Genomic DNA, 22,813 nt, shown 5'->3' with positions numbered 1-22,813 from the left:
CATCTGTCTAACTGGAAGTTTTTATTAGATTTTTCAAGGCAGATTGGCATTGAGGAAGACCAAGAGCCTCAGTTTAGAGGGGATGATCTGGTTTCTTCTCTCTGTTATTATATATTGTATTATATTATTTCTGTTATTGTCACCGTCTCAGTGCTGCCACCCCCGGCCCCCCCTGCTTGGTGGTATGATCCTTGTCAAACCCTCACATGATTGGATTGGTTCCCAATGAGAAAAGTAAAAAAAAAAAAAAGAAAAGAAAAAGAACGGCTCGCTAACAGACTTGAGCTCCCATCGTTCACTTAAAAGAGCCGGCTCGTTTGCTACTGACACATCAATAGTTTCCTGCTTATCTGTATATGATTTATGATCAGTTAATAAGGTCAGAGAAAAAAAAAGGTCAGAGAAAAAAATCTTAATTGGTAATACCATGTTTGCATTGTCCTCATCTCACTCACCAGATTAGACTGTTAGCCTGCTTGTTCATATTTCTTTAAACCTACACTGTAAAAAAGTGTCTAAAAACCAGATAAAAACACTAAATCTGAGGGAAATGATCTTGCTGCATGGACAGATAATTTCACTTGACAAGATTTCTTAAGTTAAGATTGTTAAATCTAGAAATAAGCATGTTGAACACTTAAAATAAGAAATGAACCATTAAAACAAGATAAATTATCCAACACTTCTAAATCTAAAGGTTTTTTTTTTTTTATCTTGGTAGGAAGCAAATAATTTGCAGGTCACTCTGCTCGGGCCAGTTCATCGCTACTTGCAGCTTTAATTTATCTTGTTTTAAGAGTAAATTTCTTATTTTAAGTGTACAACATGCTCATTTCTAGATGTAACAATCTGAATTTAAGAATCAACAATCATGGCTTCACAATGTCGCTGAGGAGCAGAATTTAATGTTTTTTAACAGGATCTAGTTATTCCAAACTTATTCCAAAATAAATTATGTTTATTTTTTGCGATGTTTTAAATGAGACATAGAAAAGAAAGTGATTTTGACAAAAAATATCACAATTTGTTTCTTATTTTAAGCGTTCAACATGCTTATTTCTAGATTTAATAATCTTAATTTAAGAAATCTTGTCAAGTGAAATTATCTGTCCATGCTTTTTATCCTGTTTTTAGACACATCTTTTTTGCAGAGTATCACTTGGATGGTGCTAAACCCCCGGATGAGGCAACGGTGCCCATGCAAAAATAGATAGAGTTGATAGCAAAAAGGGAGCAAAGGGAACTCTGTCTGAAATAGCCGGCCTATGCTAACAATCTAAATCCATTGAATGAGAGCATAACAATGCTAACACGATATTACTAACCTGGTATAATGTAGGGATGCAAATTTAAATTTGTTTTTCTAAGTAGGTGGTTACAGGTGCAGCCAGAACTTTCTTTACACAGTGCTATTGTTATAGGTCTGGCTATACAACACTACCATTGTCCTTGTGTGCACGTTAGCATGCTAACATTTGCATTTGGCTCAAACCACACCTGTGCCTCAGCACAGCCTCGCAGAGCAGACTTACACTGGAAAAACAATGATGTCTTGAAATAAATCCAAATATTCTTATTTTGAGCAATTGGGGCTTGAATAGCCCATTACATTACATTACATTACATTAAAAATAAGCCAGTAATACTTGAAACAAGCACGTTTTGGTGGTAGAAAATGCTTTTGAAATAGCATTCAAACTACATGCAACTGAAACTCTCAACTGGAGCCAATATTTTAGGTTAAAACTCACCATATTCAACAGTTGAATAGATTGAAAAGCATAAAAAAGCTCACAATGTCAATCCTAAAAACAAGTCTTTACACAATAAGATAATTAACCCTTTATCAGGCGAAGAACTATATTTGGTAACTTTGGTGACACCATGACATCTGACCAATCAGTATAATAATAATATAATAATAATAACTTTATTGACGTTGACCTCAATGTAAAAATGAAAAATTTAGATAAAAAATCGGCAGGAAACACTCGTACAAACAGAGTTATTCCTCAGTGACTATATTATTTTCAAGAAAAAAGTTGCAAATTTACTAGATTAAAGTGGCAAATCTACAAGAAAAAAAGTTGCAGATTTAAGAGATTTAAAGTGGCAAATCTGCACGAAAAAAGTAGCAGATTTACAAGAAAAAAGTATGAAAAAAGCAACTTTTTTTCTTGCAGATTCACCACTTTATTCTCCTAAACTTTTTTCTCAAAATATTCCCCCCCTCCCCTGGGTCCGTATGTTTTTTTTTACACATTCTGGCTGTATGTAAAATCCTCCAATATTCTCTGGGGTTGAAATTTGGAATTTGCAAGTATTTCAATAGTGAAGAGTGTCCTATTAAGGGTTTAAATAAGCACATGAAGCTATGATCAGTAGGCAAATTATACTCAAAACAAGATAAGTAAGATACTCTTGCTAGATATAAGAAGATAATACTTGGTAAGCTTCATGTTTTTGCAGTGTAGTCTTGTTTTCTGATCATTTACAGGATATTCCCAAGTGAACACGACAAACCACACATAAGAGAACTTCAATGACACTGTTTATTTATCACCACTTGACCTGTGTGTGTGTGTGTGTGTGTGTGTGTGTGTGTGTGTGTGTGGGTATTTATCTGTGTATGCCTCTCTTGTATGATTGTAAAACCTTTGATATCTAGCTCGATTGTGATAGTCCCCCTTCCTGTACATGAACACATATTCTGCTAGTAAAAATACACAACAGGCCAAAACAACTGCTGTCTTCGCTACACACAACAAGGCCCAGCGTCTGTTAACGGTGAAAAGTAACAATCAAATAAGAACATCAACTTAATCCTTGGTTGGTGTGAAGAGTTTTGCTTTTCTAGGCTGAAACACTCCTCATGATTTGAATCGATACAAGTCTTGATTTTGTAGCACTTGGTATTATTAGATTGAATGACGTTATGAGGTGTAGAAACTAACCAATGGTTACACAGTTTTCAGAAAAAAGTATATCGTGTATATATATAGTTATATATAGATTTATATTCATTTATAAGCTTTTTAAAATAGCACAGTAAACACTTTGCACACATGATAAAAACCACTGAGTGTGTCTGATTGTTTATGTATAGGCCAATGGCGTCAAGGGAACCATGTCCCGGTAAAGGGTCATTTCACTTTCTCTGCAGTCAGCTCAGGAAGGAACTAGTTTAAAAATGAGAACATTCATTTGTGATATTTTACTGATAAACTAAACGAGGATTGGTTTATCTCCTTTTTCTACGCAGTGTATTTAATCTCCTTCCTGAAGTGGCTAAACTTTGAAAGAGGACTGAACCCGGCTCCGGTTAGCATGTTCCTGTCTGTAACGGTAAGTTGGAATACTTTAGTCTGCACACTTTAACCACACAGAAAGAACAACAGAAACAAAAAAGAGAAGTTATATAAAGACAGTCAAGTCAAAAAACCGGAGATACAGAATTTATAGTACTGCACATCATCTCTGCTCGTCCCCTTTCTTTCTTTCTTTCTTTTTTTTCCCCCCGTGTCATTTTATACCTGTACAACACCTCTGTCTCATTATGTCTCTCCGACTTTCCATCTCCAATTTTCCTCCACTCAGTCTCTGTACAGTTGGCTTAGTGGTGACCATAGAAATAGCTAAAGGGTTCCGTGTGACATTGGTTGTTTGTACAGAAACATTTTCAGTTTTTTCTTCATGTAAACAGGCACACACAGATTCTCTAGAGGCTAACTCCTCAGTCAAAAAACACACATCTCCGAGAGTAAATCTCCCGTTCTTCTTCTTGTTTTGTATTCCTCCGTTCGCTTCCTCTCATCCGTCTGCTGCTGATGACTTTTATAATTTCACATATCGAGTGTTTCGGCCTCGGTCTCAGTCCTGCTGAGAGGAATAAGGCCTTGGATTGCTCTTCAGATATCTAGAGGTTTACAGCTACTCAGTATTTAGTTCTCCTCTCCTCCCTCGGCGACCACTGCCAAGGCTTTGTTACAGTTCGCCACCCAAGATAATGAAGCTTAACCAAGGTTGCTGTTGTCCAGGTTGCTGTTTTGTGTAGTTTGATATCGCTGTCTCCAGCATCAGTGTTGGTGGTCTAGTACAGAAATTCACGCTGTCTCCGACAGGTCCACGTGGAACGAGCTAGCAAATCCTTTTGCGGGCTGAAAAGACAGAGAACACACTTGTTAAGATAAATGGCACCATGTCCCTTGAGACTCTTTAGTGACACAATGAGCTCGAAATACCATCTATTGAAGGATACGTGCCACAAAGGACTCTGTGTGAAGTTATTTATATACCCTAAAGACTGGTTCCCGCAGTATAATGGTAAAACTAATTTGGGAATTGGGCAAAAACATGTCCATCAGTGAAGATAAATGTTCAAATTTTGGTGGCTACATAATGCATGCATAGAAAATACACAGAGCACTAATTGCTTCATTAATTATCTATAAATGGATCATTAAACATTTATAAACCCTTTATCAAGGCAACCCTGGTGATCAGAGCATCGCCGTAGCCAGTAGTAGCATGCGGTGCTATTTTTAAAAGTAGAACATGATGCCAATTGGTTAATAGAGCCTCAGCCTCTGGGACTGTTCTCATCTTTTTTACAGACTGATGAACAACAGAACCTTTGCAACCCGCAGTCAATTTATTTCAAAAGCCGAGGAAAAATAGGTGAAATCGTAAATCAAAAAAGTAAAAAAGAAATATAATAAGTTGTGTGAGTTTTGGACAGAGCGAATATGGAGTGCATTTATTCAAGCCCTGCGAGGCAGACGAGATGAGCAGACGCGCAGGCTGCTATATTTGGAGCAAAGCAGGCTCCAGCACCTAAAGGCTAAATACAAATTATTTTTCACACAGACCTGATGTGCAAGAGGAAGATTGCTTGGCTGTGTTTGCTAAGTCGCAAACAAGAGGGGGGGAAAAAAAAGGTTATAGTGCTCGGCGTTTACCTGAGAGACAGCCCACAGACAGTCAGCATGCAGTATCATGGAGGATGGTGGTTAACATGGTGGTGACTTGACTGGAAATGACTTCTCTACTGAATGTGTATATCGAATCCATTCTCTACTCTTAGAGCTAATAGAATATTCATGTAATGTGGGAGCTTGGAAAGCAATTGACATCTACAAGAAGTGTCCTGCCATCATTTCCAAAGAATCCCCTTCTGCTCCTTTAGCAAGCTGGAAACTCAATTTTATTCCCAGATCAATATCGTACCTGCCAAATTAAAGCAACATTACGCAACTTTTTTTTTACCTAGAAATTGCAGCTTTAGAATAATGTTGATACTACACTTTATAATAGGGAGAATGGGCCTCTGTCTGAGACATGACCTGCTCTGTCTAAGATTTTTTTTTTGTGAAACTATTATATTTTAAAGATTTTTTTTTTTCAGATTTTCCCTCCGATGTTCTCCGGCTTCTCCTCCTTTTTTTTAATTTTTAAATTTTTAGCTTTATTGATAGTGAGAGATAGAAAGGGGGTGATAGAGGGGAAGACATGCGGCAAAGGGAGCTCAGGCTGGATTCGAACTCGGCTCCGCCGCAGCAAGGACTCAGCCTACATGGTAAGCGCTCTACCAGTGTGAGCCACCGGGACGCCCCCGGCTTCTCCTCCTTGACAGTTGGTGATTAAGGAGGTTTCTGCTGGACAGGAACCTTTATGTGTTGCTAAAGTAACGATAAACTGCTGCTAGCTGCAGTCAGTTAGCTGTGCTGGCAGGACTGCTCTAAACGCCAGCAAGTGTTGGTGTTTACACCGCTAGCACAGGAGCTTTGGACCATTGGGAGAGGCAGGTATTCAGGTCTGTAGCAGAAGGAATACCGTCGATATCTGAACCAGAGCAGAACATTATGTCAGGGGAATGGGGAAGTGACCAAGCAAGAGGCTGCTGAACATTCTGGGACTAGCTTTTGGAGAGCTTCCAGAGAAAAAAAGGCTGCAGACAGACGTTGAGCTGGACTTCTTGCTGTTGGACTAGTGAGTAATATTCGCTGGCTGTCTTGAGTTGCTGCACAAACTTGATTTTTAGCTGTGTGAGCAAAGTTGTCAACATAACATAACTATAATCATAAATACTGTTTGTATTTACGACACTGTATTAGCACTAAATTGCAAAAAAGACAAACCCTACGTAATGTTGCTTTAAACCTGCCTCATACTGTAATAGTTCCCCTGCTTTCCTGCACACATTTTGTGTTCGTGACTTTTCCATCTGAAGAATCTTGACCCCGGGGTTGACAGCCCACCTCACCCACCCTTCTTTATGTCAGGTATTGATCCACAAGCGAGCAAGTATAGATACTCGACACTTCCTTTTTAGAACAAAATGGACTTCAATCCTTTTGAGAAAGAAGAAGCGTGGGCTGTGTGTTTCACCTTTCGAGCTATTCAGTAGGGAAGTCATCGCGCTCGAGCACAACTCTGTTGTTGAAGCAAATGGAAAAAGATGTCCTTTACAATATGAGATGATCTAGCTTTCACTTCCTCGCTATACATTCGAATCATGTTTGAAACTATAAATGGCATTTAATTATATGTGTGAGGATGGCAGCAATAGAAATGTGCAGTGTGCTTGTGTTGGTGACCTTTACTTATATGAGCATCAGATAAAAAAAAGACTAATTGGAGAGGATTTAGAGGGGAAATTTAGAGAAAGGTTAAAAGAAAGAAAAATGGGCCACAGCAGTTTAACATGAGTCCAATTCAAATGATGTTTATTTTATAATAAATCACATGATTACAGACAGTATTTAGGGTTAGGATGGGGTTAGAATTAGTTTTTCAAAGTGGGTTTTGGAAAAGGGGAGTTATATGGGCTGAAATATGTGCCACTAGAAACTGAATTTGAGTCACATAATTTGAATTTGTATTGTATGATTTGAATCATTGCATTGAAAAACTGAATCTGAGTTGTAATTTGAAATTACATTAGTTGGGAACTGAACATTCAGTTCTCACAATTCAAATTCAGTTTGCAAAATTAAATTTCAATTTTCTGCCACGAACATCCGGGTAGTTGAGGCAGAGCAATCAAGCACAGAAAACAGATGAGCTGATTGGCCGAAGAGGCGCTATGGCAACCGGGTGGCAACAAATGTTACAAAAGAAAACGGAGGTGCTGATTGGCCGATTAGGCGCTATGGCAACCGGGTGGCAACAAATGTTACAAAGGAAAACGAAGGTGATTGCCCGAAGTGGCGCTCTGTGTATCTGCGCTCGATTGCTCTGCCTCAACTACCCGGATGTTTGTCGTAGAAAATTGAACTTGAATTTTGCGAACTGAATTTTCAGTTCCAAACTAATAAATTTGAAATTACAATTCAGATTCAGTTTTTCAATGCAATGATTCAAATTGAAAAATACAAATTCAAATTATGTATGCAATTATTCAAGTTACGCAATTCAAATTCAAATATAAATAATTCAAATTCACTTTCTGGCGGCACATATTTCAGCCCATAGAGTTAGCGGTAATAGATTACATTTTACATTCGACAAATGATAATTTACAAAATAAAAACAATACAACAAAACATAAAGCCATATTTTTAAAACTCCTTAAAAAATATAAGAAATAAATGTTGATGAGCAACATAAAAAGTCCAGATCGGAATCAAAAGGCAGATTCACCGTCCCCTCGTCTAGTATCTGTACTGGACCAGACCAAAGTCGTAGGGTCCCAGGGAGCTTTCATACTGATACTCACAGAGAAAGGTGGGTTTGTACGGTAGGGTCCCCCTATCATACTCTTTCCTCTCTAGCGTGCTGGAGCTGTACTGCTGCTGTTGCTGATGGAGGTGATGGTGAAGGCTGTGGTGTGACTGTGACCTTTGACCCTCCTTGCCAAAGGTGGAGAATGACCTATCGTTGGACGAGGCGGCGGACGAGGTCATGGTGAGTTGGTCGGACAGGTTGACGGAGGAGGGTACCTCAGTGTCGGGCAGCGTGGCGTCCATGCCGGGGACGTGCAGGTTGCTGCGGTAGTCGGGCCCCTGGCGCCCGTCAGACGGCACGAAGGATGGCATCCAGCAGCGGTCGGAGTGCCCCAGGGCTTTGCACTCCTCTGTGCAGTTGGAGAAGAGGTCAGCGCCTGCAGAGAGGATGCAGATCAGAGCAGGGCCAGATTAACACTCTAAAAATTACAGTAACATACATTTAATATACTCAATACATCAATAACTAACTGTCATCAAGTGCATTTTCATGTACAGATGTGCAAACGCTCATAGAACTACTAACGCACCACGATGTCCAAACAAAACACGTCAGCATCAGTATAATCTGGAGAAATTGACCCACTACATCAGGGATGGGCAACTGGAGGCCCGGGGGCCGCATACGGCCCGCACCCTCACTTGAAGTGGCCCTCAGTACAACTACATGCATTTGAGCATGAAATCTTAAAAGCGCAGTGTAAAAATGCACAAAATTACTTCTTGCAATTAATGTTGTCCCGGCCCTAAATGTTAATAATAAAAATAATATTACATTACATTACATTACATGTCATTTAGCAGATGCTTTTGTCCAAAGCGACTTACAATAAGTGCATTCAACCTGAAGGTACTAGACATAGACCACAGGAATCAAGTAAGTACATAACTTTAAGAGCTAACTGTCATTGCTACAGGAGTGCTATATGTTAAAGAAGAAAAGAATAGAAAAGAAGAAGAAGAGCAATTTTTTTAATTTTTTTTTAATATATATATATATGTGTTAGGTGACCATGGCTTAACCGAGGTATTGTTGGAAGAGATAGGTCTTCAGCCTGCGGCGGAAGATGTCCAGGCTGTCTGAGGTAATAATACATTTTATTTGGAAGGCACCTTTCTTAGCACTCAAGGACACTGTACAAAAAGATAGAAAATGATCGGGAAGGAAGTGTCCTCAATTTTCACAATAAAATAAGCAAGCAACCACTTAAAAAGCATCCAATATTAATTTAACAACACCTATTCCCAGCAGCACAAATGTATTGAATTGGTAGATGCATCACAGAGGAAGACAAGACACAAACAAGAATAAAGAATCTAGAATCAAGTAGCATTTTGGTCCTCAGCTCATTTTAAATAGAAATCACCTCAAAATTAATTTGTGACCGACGGCTCCGATGGACAGTTTAATATATAAGCGATAGATAAAAAGATATTTTGCTTGTGCCCACACTGCCCTGGGCCCCTTAGAGGTCGGGGGCCCAAGAGGCCAAAGAGGCGCCATGGCAACCAGGTGGCAACAAATGTTACAAAAGAAAACGGAGGTGCTGATTGGCCGAAGAGGCGCTCTGTGTATCTGCGCTCGATTGCTCTGCCTCAACTAGCCGGATTTTTGTCGCAGAAAATTGAATTTGAATTTTGCGAACTGAATTTGAATTTTGAGAACTGAATGTTCAGTTCCAAACTTATAAATTCAATTTGAAATTACAATTCAGATTCAGTTTTTCAATGCAATGATTCAAACTGAACAATAACAATTCAAATTATGTGATTCAGATTCAGTTTTTCAACGCAATGATTCAAGTTAAGCAATTCAAATTCAAATATAAATAATTCAATTAATATAAAATATATTCAATAACTTCAGCCTATAGAGTTAGCGGTAATAGATTACATTTTACATTCGACAAATGATAATTTACAAAATAAAAACAATACAACAAAACATAAAGCCATATTTGTAAACCTCCTTAAAAAATATAAGAAATAAATGTTGATGAAAATAAGATATTAAGATACAGATAAGATACAGATATTTTGCTTGTGCCAACACTGCCCTGGGCCCTTTAGAGGTTTTTGCCCAGTTGCCCATATTGTTCATCAGCCTTGGATCAGAGGGGGGGGAGGGTGGAAAAATGGAAGAGGGATGACGTGCGGAGAAATGGAAAGATGGAAATTGTGAAAGGGAGATTACAGAGATGTAAGGGATGATAAGTAAGAGGGGAAAAAGAAGGAGAGCAGGATATTTGGAGTGGAAAGTCAAGATGGAGGAGGAGATGAGAGAAAGAGACCAGAAGAGAGAACACAAGTTAGCAATCATTTGCCAATGTCGCGAGCAGAAAAAGTGCAGCAAAAGCTATTCATCAAAGAGACAAGGCCAACATTGATGAAGCGAATTGTTTGTTTTCCTCCTCACCTCATTCATTCCGAATGAAATGTGCAATCAAAGTGATGTGGTGTTGTGAAAACATTTCACCCCCTCTCCACATCAACATCCTCAGACTCACAATTGATTCCCAAACACCAAGAGACAAAATGTGAATCCATATTCCATCATCCTTACACACACACACACACACACACACACACACACACAGAAAAACGACAATTATCCGAAGAAATACGCCACAAAAAAACCACCCGAATCTTCACTGGCTGCTTCATCACATTCTAATGTCAATCATCCCTATACAAACCGACAATGTGTGTAATTGACACAGAGCTACTGCCAACAACAAAACATCAACATAGAAAAAAGATTAAATTAACATCTGAAATGATATAATAGAATAACACACAGTCACGCAAACACACGATCAGCATGAAAGAGGTACCAGTTATGTTAATTACTTTCTCTTAGAGAGAATAAAGAGAGGAGGGGGGGCACGAGAGAGAGATTATAAAAGAGAAGGAGAAAGGAACAAGAGACATGAACAGAGTCATCACTGTAATGAGACTCTGCAGCACGTTCGCTGCTCGTGTTGCTGATTGGATTTCTAGTTTTCCCGGTTTTCCAAGTGAAGCCGTGTGGGAAAAGCATTCAGATGGCGGGATCAAATCGGGGAGTAGTTTAACCCTTAGTAGGGCACTCTAGAGAATATTGGAGGATATTACATACGGCCAGAATGTGGACTGTGGAATGTGTAAAAAAAAAAAAAAAAAAACATACGGATCCGGGGGAGGGGGGGAATATTTTGAGAAAAAAAGTTTACGAGATTAAAGTGTCAAATCTACGAGAAAAAAATGTGCAGATTTATGAGATTTAAAGTGGTGAATCTGCGAGAAAAAAGTTGCTTTTTTCCACTTTTTTCTTGTAAATCTGCGACTTTTTTCATGCAGATTTGCTACTTTAAATCTAGTAAATTTGCAACTTTTTTCTCAAAATATTTCCACCCCCCCTCGGGTTTGTAAATCGGGAGCAGTTTTTCCCTTCACTTGGGAATATCATGTAGCTGATCAGAAAACAAGAATACACTGCAAAAATCATGAAGCTTACCAAGTATTTTCTTCCTATATCTAGCAATAGTATCTTAATTATCTTGTTTTGAGTATAATTTACCGACTGACCATAGCTTCATGTGGTTATTTAAAGAGGAGAGGAAGAAAGCGATACATCAGCAAAGAGGGGCAGAAAACAGGAAAGAGAGAAGAGAGAGAAACGCAGAAAGCGGACAATCTGTAATGTGTAATTCCCCGAGGCTGAAAGCCGTCGGATCAAAGGGTCCACTTACACAAATCTATTCTACTGATCCTTCCCGCTGATAACGCCACTGGTCCTTTATTACTAAAAGCAGCAGCACACACACAAATAACGTCATGTAAGCAGTGGTGGAAAAAATGTTAGTCTACTAGTGGCTACTTGCCCTTTGGATGGTTTCGTTCACCGCTATGTAGAGACTTATAAAGTCCATACAAAGTAAAGCATATTAAGATTATAACTCATATACAACAACTTCCTTACTTACTACTAATAAACAATAATTCTGAGGTTATTGAGGGAAAACCTTTAGTTAATGTCTTACTGGTTGTATAATAAGGCCATGCAGAATAAGGCATTAATAACTACTTAATAATGACTCATTAAGAGCCAATATGTTACTTATTTGCATGCTAATAAGCAACTAATTAATGTTGAATATATGATCCCTAATATAAAGTGTTTCTGTGGTCTATTGGTATGGAACTAGTAATAATAAAAATAATAATACATTTTATTTGTAAAGCACTTTTCATAAAGAAATCTCAAAGTACTACAGAAACCAGAAACAAAATAAAAAGACTAAGAGAAAAATCAGACACGTTAAAATCAGCAGTAGATAAGGAGACACAGGTAATAAAGTACATTAAAAAAAAAGCTAAATGAAGAGATGAAGGTGCAGAGACAATGATAAAAACATCTGGGGGCAACCTAAAAATGCCTACCTGAACAGAAAAGTTTCCTAGTATCCCCTGGGCAACCTGGTCTCTCAGGAATCCGTGGAATAGCCACGGATTTGCTTAACTCAAAATCCGTGGAATAGCCACAGAATCACTCAAATTTCCGTGAAACTGACACGGATTTCGCTACAATGCAAGTTAATGACAGTCATATCCCGTGGCTATTCCAACATACAAAGTGATTATGTACAATCACTGAGTGAATATTTAGAAAATAAAACATATATTTCTCACTAGAAATGTGATCAAAATCCATTTTTATGCAGAAACTAAGTCAAAATATTGATTTTTTTCACTAAAAATGAGAGAACTGTCCGCCATGTTTTTTGTTCTGACTGCTGGGACCTTGAAAGTCACGTGACTTGGAACAAACCAATAGCCACGGGATATGACTGTCATTAACTTGCATTGTAGCGAAATCCGTGTCAGTTTCACGGAAATTTGAGTGATTCCGTGGCTATTCCATGGATTTTGAGTTAAGCGAATCCGTGGCTATTTCACGGATGTGATTTAGAAATGATCCCCTCATGTCTGTGTCTTATATGGTCCGTTCTTATGACATAAGTGAAGTGTGTGTTTTAGTCGACTTTGCAGACATTCGGCCTGTGTTGGTGTTTTTTTTTTTTTACAGATCTGACAGCTGCCCTTCACACCAACCTGCTCTCACACAGGCTTCTTTGAAGCTCTGTGCTTCTGTTGCCTTCAACAGGCAGCACACAGGTCCCAGGTAATAACACCAGCCTTATAACAATCATCTTATATTGCTACAAATTCACAAATATGTCAGATATTACTTGTGACATGGCTGTAATCTCACATCACAGTGTCTGCTGTCACTAGATTAAAACAGGGAAGCAGATGGGAGCTTTAAGTATCTTATCATTTAATAGAGCATGTGGTGTGGGAAGTTGTTAAGTATTATCATTCTGAGAGCAGCCTGGTGAAGTAGCCTTCATCTGCTGCAGTGATGACAGGTTGGTTCAAAATGTCACTTAACCAGAAAATAATATAAATATAGAAAGTAATTAGAAACATGTCACCACAATTCCATCAACCCTCCCAAGACGCCGATTCACAAAACAGTTATTTTATCACGTAAAACCTCTGTGTTTGGTGTAAATATGGCTGTGGAATATTTACAAGACAAATTCCAGACGAGGGGTGTGCCATATCATATCATTCACTATTATACAATAGTATCATTTTTTTATGGGTACAAAAAATGCATATCATGATATTGGCAACATTCCTAGGTAACACTTTATATTAAGGTCCTTAATAACCATTAATTAACATGTAATAAGGCATTGTTCTCGCTTTAGATCCGGTAGTTGCAAAAAGCATAGTTAACTTATAGTTAACTTATAATAAATGAGCCATAAAGTATATTTTAATATCAATAAGCAAACAACATAAGATTAATAAAGGCATGGCAAAGACATAATGGGTGGGTCATGGGTGTTTGTAATGCCATTATTAACACTTATATAAGCTTATAAACACACAATATTGTTAATAAGCATCTTGTAAGGACTTACAAGGGCCGTATTACTTGTTAATTAATGGTTATTACAAGGACCTTAATATAAAGCGTTACCCATTCCTACTTCTTAAAATAAGAAATTAACTCTTAAAACAAGATAAATTAAAGCTGCAAATGCACTGCAAATCATTTGTTTCTTACTAAGATAAAAAAAACAAAAAAAAATAACGTTAGATTTGGAAGTGTTAGATGATTTATCTTATTTTAAGTTATTTCTTATTTTAAGTGTTCAACATGCTTATTTCTAGATTTAACAACTTCATTTAAGTTGCCCATGCAGCAAGATCATTTCCCTCAGATTTAGTGTTTTATCTTGTTTAGTAGTCAAGAGCATTATTTTTAGTTTTATATATTTATAAAGACTAAAAAAATCATATTTTTAATATATTTTTAATATATTTTGTAATATCGTCAATAATATCATGATCACAAAAATACCCTGAAATATTGTGATATTGTGAAATCTTTTATTCCAGATGTAACATTTTTGCGAGGGAGGACCTCCGCAGTTATTAAAAATGACTAGAGGAGCCAAGAAATAACAATAAGACTTCAGTTTAAGTTTGTTTAACAGTACGTCAGTTTTGCTGCTGCTGTCATTTTTTCTTCCTTCAAATTTTTTGGCATTTGCCAAATTAACGCCCACCTTCACTTATATAGTGTGGGATTCATTATTCAGCACATCTGGATAAGAGCAGCATCGGATGGTTACGAACATCTGCTCCATCTGGAGTTATTGTTTTCTCTAAACAGAAAATTAAGAGAAAATATGAGAGCAACTTCTAAGAATGTTGCTGCATGAAGCCAACTTAATACAAAACAAAAACCCTGGTGAAATACAAAAAAATAACTACACCTGCAGCTTCTCAGGAGAGAAAAACTTCTCTGTCCACTTCTCCCTCCTGCATATTAAGACCACATCTCAAAATATCTGGCTGTCCTGGATTATGGATTATCTTTACATGAAGTGAAATAAGTATCTCTGGTCATAAAAATGCTGCTGCATATTGTCAGATTCTTCCCTGTTGTTTTGTTTGTTCAGTCAGATTGGATGCTCCTGCTCTACTGGTCTGTGCATTTCAGACATTTTCCTACAATATGATGCCAATTTAACAAGTCTAACACTGAAACACTGCAGTGAAAGTGTAATTCGTGAAATCTATCGACTGGTTTTCTTCAGACAGTGAAGCAAGGGTGTAATATAAGTCTGTATGGATGGACATACATTTTGATATATCAGTTATTACTCACAGCAAAAGTTCAAGAAACAGCACAGTGTGGAGCTTTTCTTATGTTTTTTTTCCACAGACCTTCCCTTGCTGTGTTGGCTTCCAGATAAAAAAATAAATATTTATATCTATACTTTATTCAGAGTTCATATTCTCCTCAACAGATGCTTAAATCAAAGGTAGTAAAGCACGGTGCTCCTTTTAAAGACGCAGATACAGCGTGATCTTTCATCTCTATCAAGGAAGCTAAACAGATTTATAAGCAGCATTAGAGAGAAGAAGCACAGGAGAGACTTGGGGCTGTCTACGACTAAACAAATTTCAAGTCATCTAACACTCGTGTGATTTGTTGATTAAAGCAACAGATCTGTAAAAGTGAGTTTCTCTACAAAGAATCATGCGAAAGCACCACTTTTGTGTTTAAACATATGAGCATTGAAGTCATTCAGCTTAAAAAAAGCACAAACAAATAACACTTAGTTGACTGATAATTAAGAATGTCAGCCTTACGTATGATAAATGTTCAGTTTTTCTACTTTGATTTTTTAATTTTTATCATAGCAGAAAGTGCAATAAACAATCTCCTCATAATGTCTTAACTAAAGATAGGATTTCACTTTTAAGCATAATTCGAGCCAGCAGATAAAGACAGGGTAGATTGAATAACATGTTTCATTTTTTTGCATTTAAAAAAACTGTGAAAACAAATTTGCACCCTTGTAGCTCAGCAGTGAAGACAGAAAGAGTAAAAATAGGCAGAAAAAAAGAAAAGGTGAGAGAACTGTGTTCAGCTTAGGGCTGGGCGATATGGATCAAAATTCAAATCCTGATACATTTAGGCTGAATATCGATATACGATATATATCCCGATATTTCTTTATCCCAAAGTGAGAGCAAATGTTCAATCAAAGTCAAAGCCAAATAGGACATGTCACAAGTAGTTTTATTTAAGGATGCACAATATTGGATTTTTTGCCGATATCCAATATGCCGATTTTTTACAACTCATTTAGCCGATTACCGATACCGATATTTTTTTCCCGCACAACTAATATTCACAATCAGGGCAAATTTGGCCAATTTCCCCATTTTCATGAAAATTGAAATCACTTGTAAAGTGTTAGGTCATCTTAAAGAGGCCTCGAGGGTTAAAAATATATCGATATATCGCCCAGCCCTAGTATAGTTCAGCTCATCCAAACGAAAGTAAACTGCTACGATGAGAAAAAGTACATTGCATATAAGTATGTACCAGAACATCCACTCAACATAAAAACACCTTCATAGCTTTGACTTAATTTACTGTATTTGTACAAGTTGTAATGGCAAATGTCACCCGGCGCACATGTAAATATCACACGTTATTACCGACCGCGCTGTCAACACATTGTCTAAGAGCCCAGCGCTGCTGCTGCTGATGCTATTTTCTGTGTTTGTGTGCACTGTGTGGATCTAATCATGTTGCTAATTCAGGCCTCACGGGGAGCGAGACAGGCAACAAAGACTGTGCAGTGGTCGGAGAGCCAGAGGAGACACGAGGCTCACAGACAAGGGGACGGCCAGGGCCAAACAGACGGGGGGGAGGGGGGGAGTCACAGATTTCACAGACAGAGACAGCAGGCAGGAGAAGCAGCAAGACTGCAGGAACCATAAGGAAGGAGAGGGGAGACCCGGGCCGTCGCAGATGGAAGGAGCAATGGCCAGAAAAGACAGGGGGAGACCTGGGCCCCGCAGATGGGGGGCGGGAGAGGGGTCACATAGAGGTGGGCACGGGACTTTAAGTACTGCACTGGAAAAAAATGTCTGATATTCTATCTGCATCAAAAATAGGGCGTAAAATAAAAAAAATAACACACAGCTTTTTTTGTGTAAAATGTTTGCAGATTGTATTTAAACTAGTCTAAATTACATTTTTCTGACATTTGCATTTAAATTGACAGTAGGAAACCCTCTCACTGTATTTTTTTTTACGGATGCATTATATGTTGTCATTCATTTACCAATCACCAATTTAAAACCTGACAAATATTAACTATCCTATCTTGTTAAATTGGGGTTGTTTCCGATGGAAATTATTTTTTGGTGGCTCTAATAAGTCTAAAATGTTAAAATATGTGATTTTCCAATGTTATCTGGTGGCTCTAACAACTCTTTTAAAGTTAAACCTTGAAAATAAGACAAACATAGTTACACATATACTCAAAATGTTAATTTAGTGTATCACTTTTTGTATCACTACACGCTTCTAATGCACAAGGTCATTTTTCACCCATGTGTGTAAACTTGATCTATCTATCTATCTATCTATCTATCTATCTATCTATCTATCTATCTATCTATCTATCTATCTATCTATCTATCTATCTATCTATCTATCTATCTATCTATCTATCTATCTATCTATCTATCTATCTATCTATCCATCCATCTATCTATCTATCTATCTATCCACTGTAAAAAAACGTTTGTAGAACTAACAGTAAAACACTGTCAAATTGCATCAAAATAGGGCGTAAAAAAATTAAAAATTGAATATCATGGTTGTAGACGATTTTAATTACCATAAATCAAGGAACAGATTGTATTTAAATTAGTCTAAATTACCTTTTTTCTGATATTTACTGATATCTATCTATCTATCTGTCTATCTATCTGTCTATCTATCTATCTATCTATCTATCTATCTATCTATCTATCTATCTATCTATCTATCTATCTATGATTTTAATTTACCATAAATCAAGGAATAGTACATATAGTTTTAGAAATAGTTGAAGAGAAATACCATAATGTAACAAGGACACAATTACCCTAAAAGTAAAGGGACTTCTCAGTCTAAATTTACTACTTTCTACCATCTACTTTTTTTTTTCTTCATATATTTACATTTAAATTTACAGTAGAAAAAAACACTCACTGTATATTTTTACGCTAATGTTCTGGCAACACAGCTGCCGATATTTTACCGTAAATTAAACAGGTTTTTTTTACAGTGTGGAAATGAAAAATCTCCAATTACACATCAGCTTTTTATGTGCTTTAACCCCGTCTTATGGAGATGTGATGATAATTATTCAGGGTCATGCGGAGCTGGAGGCCATCCTGCTTTAGTAATGATATGAATTAATGTAAAGAAAAATATGCTTAAACTGTTCCATAATATCCAGGATTAACTGCACAGGCTCCAACTGGTTTTATAAACAGTTTCTTACTTGAGTAACACAGATAAAGAGGGTTGAGGATAAAATAGCACATAAGAGCTGACAGCTACTTTCTATCTATTATATTTGACACATTGTGTGTGATTCAGCAAGTTTTAAGTGTGTCTGCTCGGTCTCGTCTGCCCGGCCCACAGAATCAGCACCAGTCAGTGGTTTTGCTGCCAAAAGGGTTTGTTTGTTTTTATCACCAGCCAGAACGTGCAGGTTGAGTGTCAAGTGTAGAAGACACTGTGTTCAGGTCGAAAATAAAACCCCAAATTTTGAGGGAAGAGTGCAAGTAAACCAGTAGTAGAAGTTATGAATGTACAGCTGCATCTCAACAGATTAGAGCAGGGGACTCAAACTCAAATTACATGCGGGCCGCTGGAGGCAATATCAAAATGACCAAAAAGACATAAAAATACTAAAAAAAAAAGACACAAAATGATTAAAAAAGACAAAATAACCCCATAATGACAAAAAATGACCAAAAACATACACAAAATGACAGAAAAAAAGCCTAAATTACTTAGAAAAGACACAAAATGACCAAAAAAAGACACAAAATTACTTAAAAAAAGAAACAAAATTATTTTAAAAAAGACACAAAATGACAAAAAAGACACAAAATTACTAAAAAAGACACAACATTTAAAAAAAAGACATGTTAAATACATTATTTATTCATGTTTTACTAACTAAATCACTTATAAATGGCTAATAGATGGTATATTAATGTAAGTGTATACTTACTTTACCATTAACAAACAATTAAATTATAATTAATAGTTTATTAATAGTTTTAGTTGCACTCATTTTAACATTTTTAACACCATATTAAGTATGTTAATGATTTTGAAATGATTCATATACCTTTAAGAAATTGGTTGTTAACATTTAAAGATTAACTATGTATAGCACTTTGTAAATGGTTAATAATTGGTTTATAAACCATCTATAAACATTACTTAGATGGTTATTGTAAAGTGTTACAATTAAAAAAAAAAAAAAAAGTAGTACTTTTGATACTTGTTCATTTCACTAATGACACTTCTCTGCTTTTACTTACGATTTAAAAACTAGATGTTTCTTGTAATAGAGTATTATTTATTTGCCATATAGGTTTATTATTGATGTAAAATCTCTGAATACTTCTTCCACCTCTGTGTGAAGCTCCTCCAGGCTATCTCTGTTTATGCTAATTCAGATTTTGAGTGGCGTTAACTTGCGTTTACCCTCTGATTCACCCTGGAAACTAATGTATATTTATGTCTGTCTTTAAAGGTTGGGGGCATATAAATCATCCCATTTCTGTTAATTCCCCCCTTACAGTTAGCCTTTAGCCTTTTAATGGACTTCTGGCAAATTAATTTCCTCCTTGGACACACAAGGGTGTTGACCTCAGGCCCTCCAATCATCTCTGTGCTGTTGTGCAGATAAAACGGTCGCTGGCAGGAATGCTTTCGCTTCTAAATGTACAAACAAATCAGCTGCAGGACTAAAGAAGCTCAGGTGCAGAAAGCAAACACCCATGCAGCAACTACACTGAAAAAAAGAGATTTTTTTTGGCCCTGTAATTATTATTTCAACAATCTATATCAGGGGTCTCAAACTCGCGGCCCGCGGGCCAAGTTTTATGGTAATTTTGTGCGTTTTTTTGGGTAATTTTGTGTCTTTTTTAATAATTGTGTGTCTTTTTTTTGGTAATTTTGTGTCTTTTTTTTGGTCATTTTGTGTCTTTTTTGGTAATTTTGTGTCTTTTTTTAATAATTGTGTGTCTTTTTTGGTAATTCTGTGTCTTTTTTTTGGTAATTTTGTTTCTTTTTTAAGTAATTTATTTCATTTTTTTCTGTCATTTTGTGTCTTTTTTTGAGTCATTTTGTTTCTTTTTTGGTAATTCTGTGTATTTTTTTTAAGTCATTTTGTGTCTTTTTTGTAATTTTGTGTGTTAAAAGTGGTTCTATTAAATAAATATAACTTAGAAACAGTAAAGATTTCAAACACTTTCTGTGTGGAAAAACTTGCCTCGCTTCTTTGAACTAAATGTCACTCCAATTTTTTTCAGTGTATGCAGATAAAGAGACAGTTAACGTCTCAGGATTAAGAGAAAGCTCAGTTTGTTCTGTATTTTTCATATCTCAGTATATTATTAAGCAGGCACAAGGGCGCATTGTACTCTGGAGATGATTTATAAATATAGTCTGCAGCAGTCACTGTTTACCGTACATCAGGCTCGGAGAAACTCTTGTCAGTGATTTTTGCCTTTCGGCTCACTCTTAAAAAAACAGCGACATCAACACATATGTTTGCAAACACACACACACACACACGCTTAAAAATACTCTCTTAACACAGAGATATGTAAATGTACAGAGAGTAAACAGACAGACAGGCCACATGACACCCAGTGGCTGTTGATTCCCGTGAAGCACCTTTTCTTCCTCGGGCAGAAAGCAAAACAACAACCAAAACAGTGACTGGCAATGACAGGCCCTGCCAGCAGCCCTATCTCTCATCGTGACCTCATCAGGCAGGAAGAACACATGCACGCGCACACACACACACACACAGAAACACACACACAGGAGGATGTAAATGATGCTACACAATGCAAACACAATCTACTTGCTAATAAGCAATCAGCACTTCTGTTCTTCTCTTTTTTTTCACTGCTTTTTTTTCTCATTACATCTCTGAGTGTTTCCGAAATCCCACGTCGTGTGATTTGACTAATTGCGCTGCCTGACATACATCCAGCAACTGGGAGCGGAGAAATGAAGGAAAACGAATCCTGTGAAAACACGAGCCCCGTCTCTGACTTCACTCTATCCATCTATCTATCTATCTATCTATCTATCTGTCTGTCTGTCTCTGTCTGTCTGTCTGTCTGTCTGTCTGTCTGTCTGTCTGTCTGTCTATCTATATATCTAAAAAAAAGGTTTGTAGAAGTTATGGTAAAACACTGTCAAATTGCATCAAAAATAGGGCGTAAAGTTAAAAATAACACACAATTTTTTTGTGTAAAATGTTTGCAGATTGTATTTAAATTAGTCTAAATTAATTTTTTTCTGATATTAACATTTAAACTGACAGTAGAAAACCCTCTCACTGTGTTTTTTACCGTGAAGTTCTGGCAACCTGCTTAGGTTGCCGGTATTTTACCGTAAATCAGCCAGTCTATCTATCTATCTATCTATCTATCTATCTATCTATCTATCTATCTATCTATCTATCTATCTATCTATCTATCTATCTATCTATCTATCTATCTATCTATCTATCTATCTATCTATCTATCTATCTATCTATCTATCTATCTATCTAAACACTGTCAAATTGCATCGAAAAGGGCGTAAATTAAAAATGTAATATCACGGTAGTAGATGATTTAAATTACCATAAATCAAGGATTAGTACAAAACTTTTAAACTGTAGAAAACACACAGTTTTTTCATGTAAAATGTTTGTATATTGTATTTAAATTAGTCTAAATTACATTTTTTTCTGATTTAAATTGACAGTAAAAAACCCTCTCACTGTATTTTTTTTACGGTGAAGTTCTGGCAACCTGCTGAGGTTGCCGCGTCTCTGACTTCCCTCTGTGGCTTTATATATCTGGTTGGTCTGTCTGTCTCCCTCTTTGTCTCTCACTGTCTCTGTCTCTTGTTATTTTCTCTCACATTTAATCCTCTCTGTCTCTCTGTTTCGTCCTATCTCTTTATCTATTTTTCTCTTTAAAAAACCACTCCTGTCCCCCAGGTAGAGGGTGTCTTCTATCCACACCACTGTTTTTCATCTTGTCCTGCACAGTTCCAGAGAGAATACAGACACAAAACGTCAATATTTGGACAGCAGCTCAGGACGGCAGGGGAGTAGCACAGCTTCCTTACGCTGGGTTGGCCAGCGAGGCTGTGATGAGTAAACCAGAGACCTCCCAGGGCCAAAACAGAGCAAGATGGCTCCCACCGTATCCAGTAATGACAGACAGAGAAATTGTTCCGAGTCTCGAGTGAGAGACAGCTTCCATTTTCCATGTTTGTTACATGGCAACAGGGCCGGGAGAGAGAGCCAAGATGGCTGCTTGCACTAAGAGTGTCTGTTTGATTAATAATGCCTCTTATATTGTTAGAGCAAAGGTTCTGGATGACCACTTATTATTGATCCATGGTCTGTACACTTCTCATCACTTAGTCTTGACCAGAGTTTGTCTGAGACGTTCACACACTTCCTGGTTTCATCACTGCTGGACCAGTGTGGATGTGTATGGATCTAATGGTCATAACAATATCTATCTATAAAAGCAAGAAGCGTCTGTGTATCTGTGTCTGGATGTGTGTCTAGGGCAGGGGTTTCAATCTCAAATTACCCAGGGGTCGCTGGAGGCAGTAACAAAATGACCAAAAAAAGACACTAAATTACTAAAAAAGACACAGAATTACAAAAAAGACACTAAATTACTTTTAAAAAGACACAAAATTACTAAAAAAAAGACATAAAGTGACCAAAAAAAGACACAAAATGACAGAAAAAAAACGAATTTCTTAAAAAAACAAAATGACCAAAAAAAGACACAGAATTACCAAAAAAAGACACAAAATGACCAAAAAAAGACACAGAATTACCAAAATAGACAAAATTATGAAAAAAGACACACAATTATTTAAAAAAAAAGACACAAAA

At 36.9% G+C, this 22,813-nt stretch overlaps 1 protein-coding gene across 3 annotated transcripts in view; it reads right to left on the bottom strand.

Moving 5' to 3' along the window:
- Positions 1 to 2,522: 2,522 nt before the first annotated feature.
- The window catches only part of pcdh10a (protocadherin 10a), a 38,459-nt gene continuing 18,168 nt past the window's right edge, over positions 2,523 to 22,813 (bottom strand). Inside the window, exons 4-5 of one of the 3 annotated variants that reach the window (XM_059327018.1) lie at positions 7,718 to 8,101; positions 2,523 to 4,157 (exon numbers count right to left, since the gene is read on the bottom strand). In XM_059327018.1, coding sequence (XP_059183001.1) covers positions 4,138 to 4,157; positions 7,718 to 8,101 — 404 coding nt within the window. In that variant the 3' untranslated portion in view covers positions 2,523 to 4,137. Of the gene's footprint in view, positions 4,158 to 7,569; positions 8,102 to 22,813 lie in introns of those variants that run through there. The other 2 variants (XM_059327090.1, XM_059326952.1) reach the window with 2 other exon arrangements.

The sequence above is a fragment of the Centropristis striata genome, chromosome 1 (genome assembly GCF_030273125.1).
Source record: "Centropristis striata isolate RG_2023a ecotype Rhode Island chromosome 1, C.striata_1.0, whole genome shotgun sequence".
Lineage (NCBI taxonomy): Eukaryota > Metazoa > Chordata > Actinopteri > Perciformes > Serranidae > Centropristis > Centropristis striata.
Note: the sequence above shows the minus strand (reverse complement) of the source record. Positions and strands in the feature narration are given on the sequence as shown.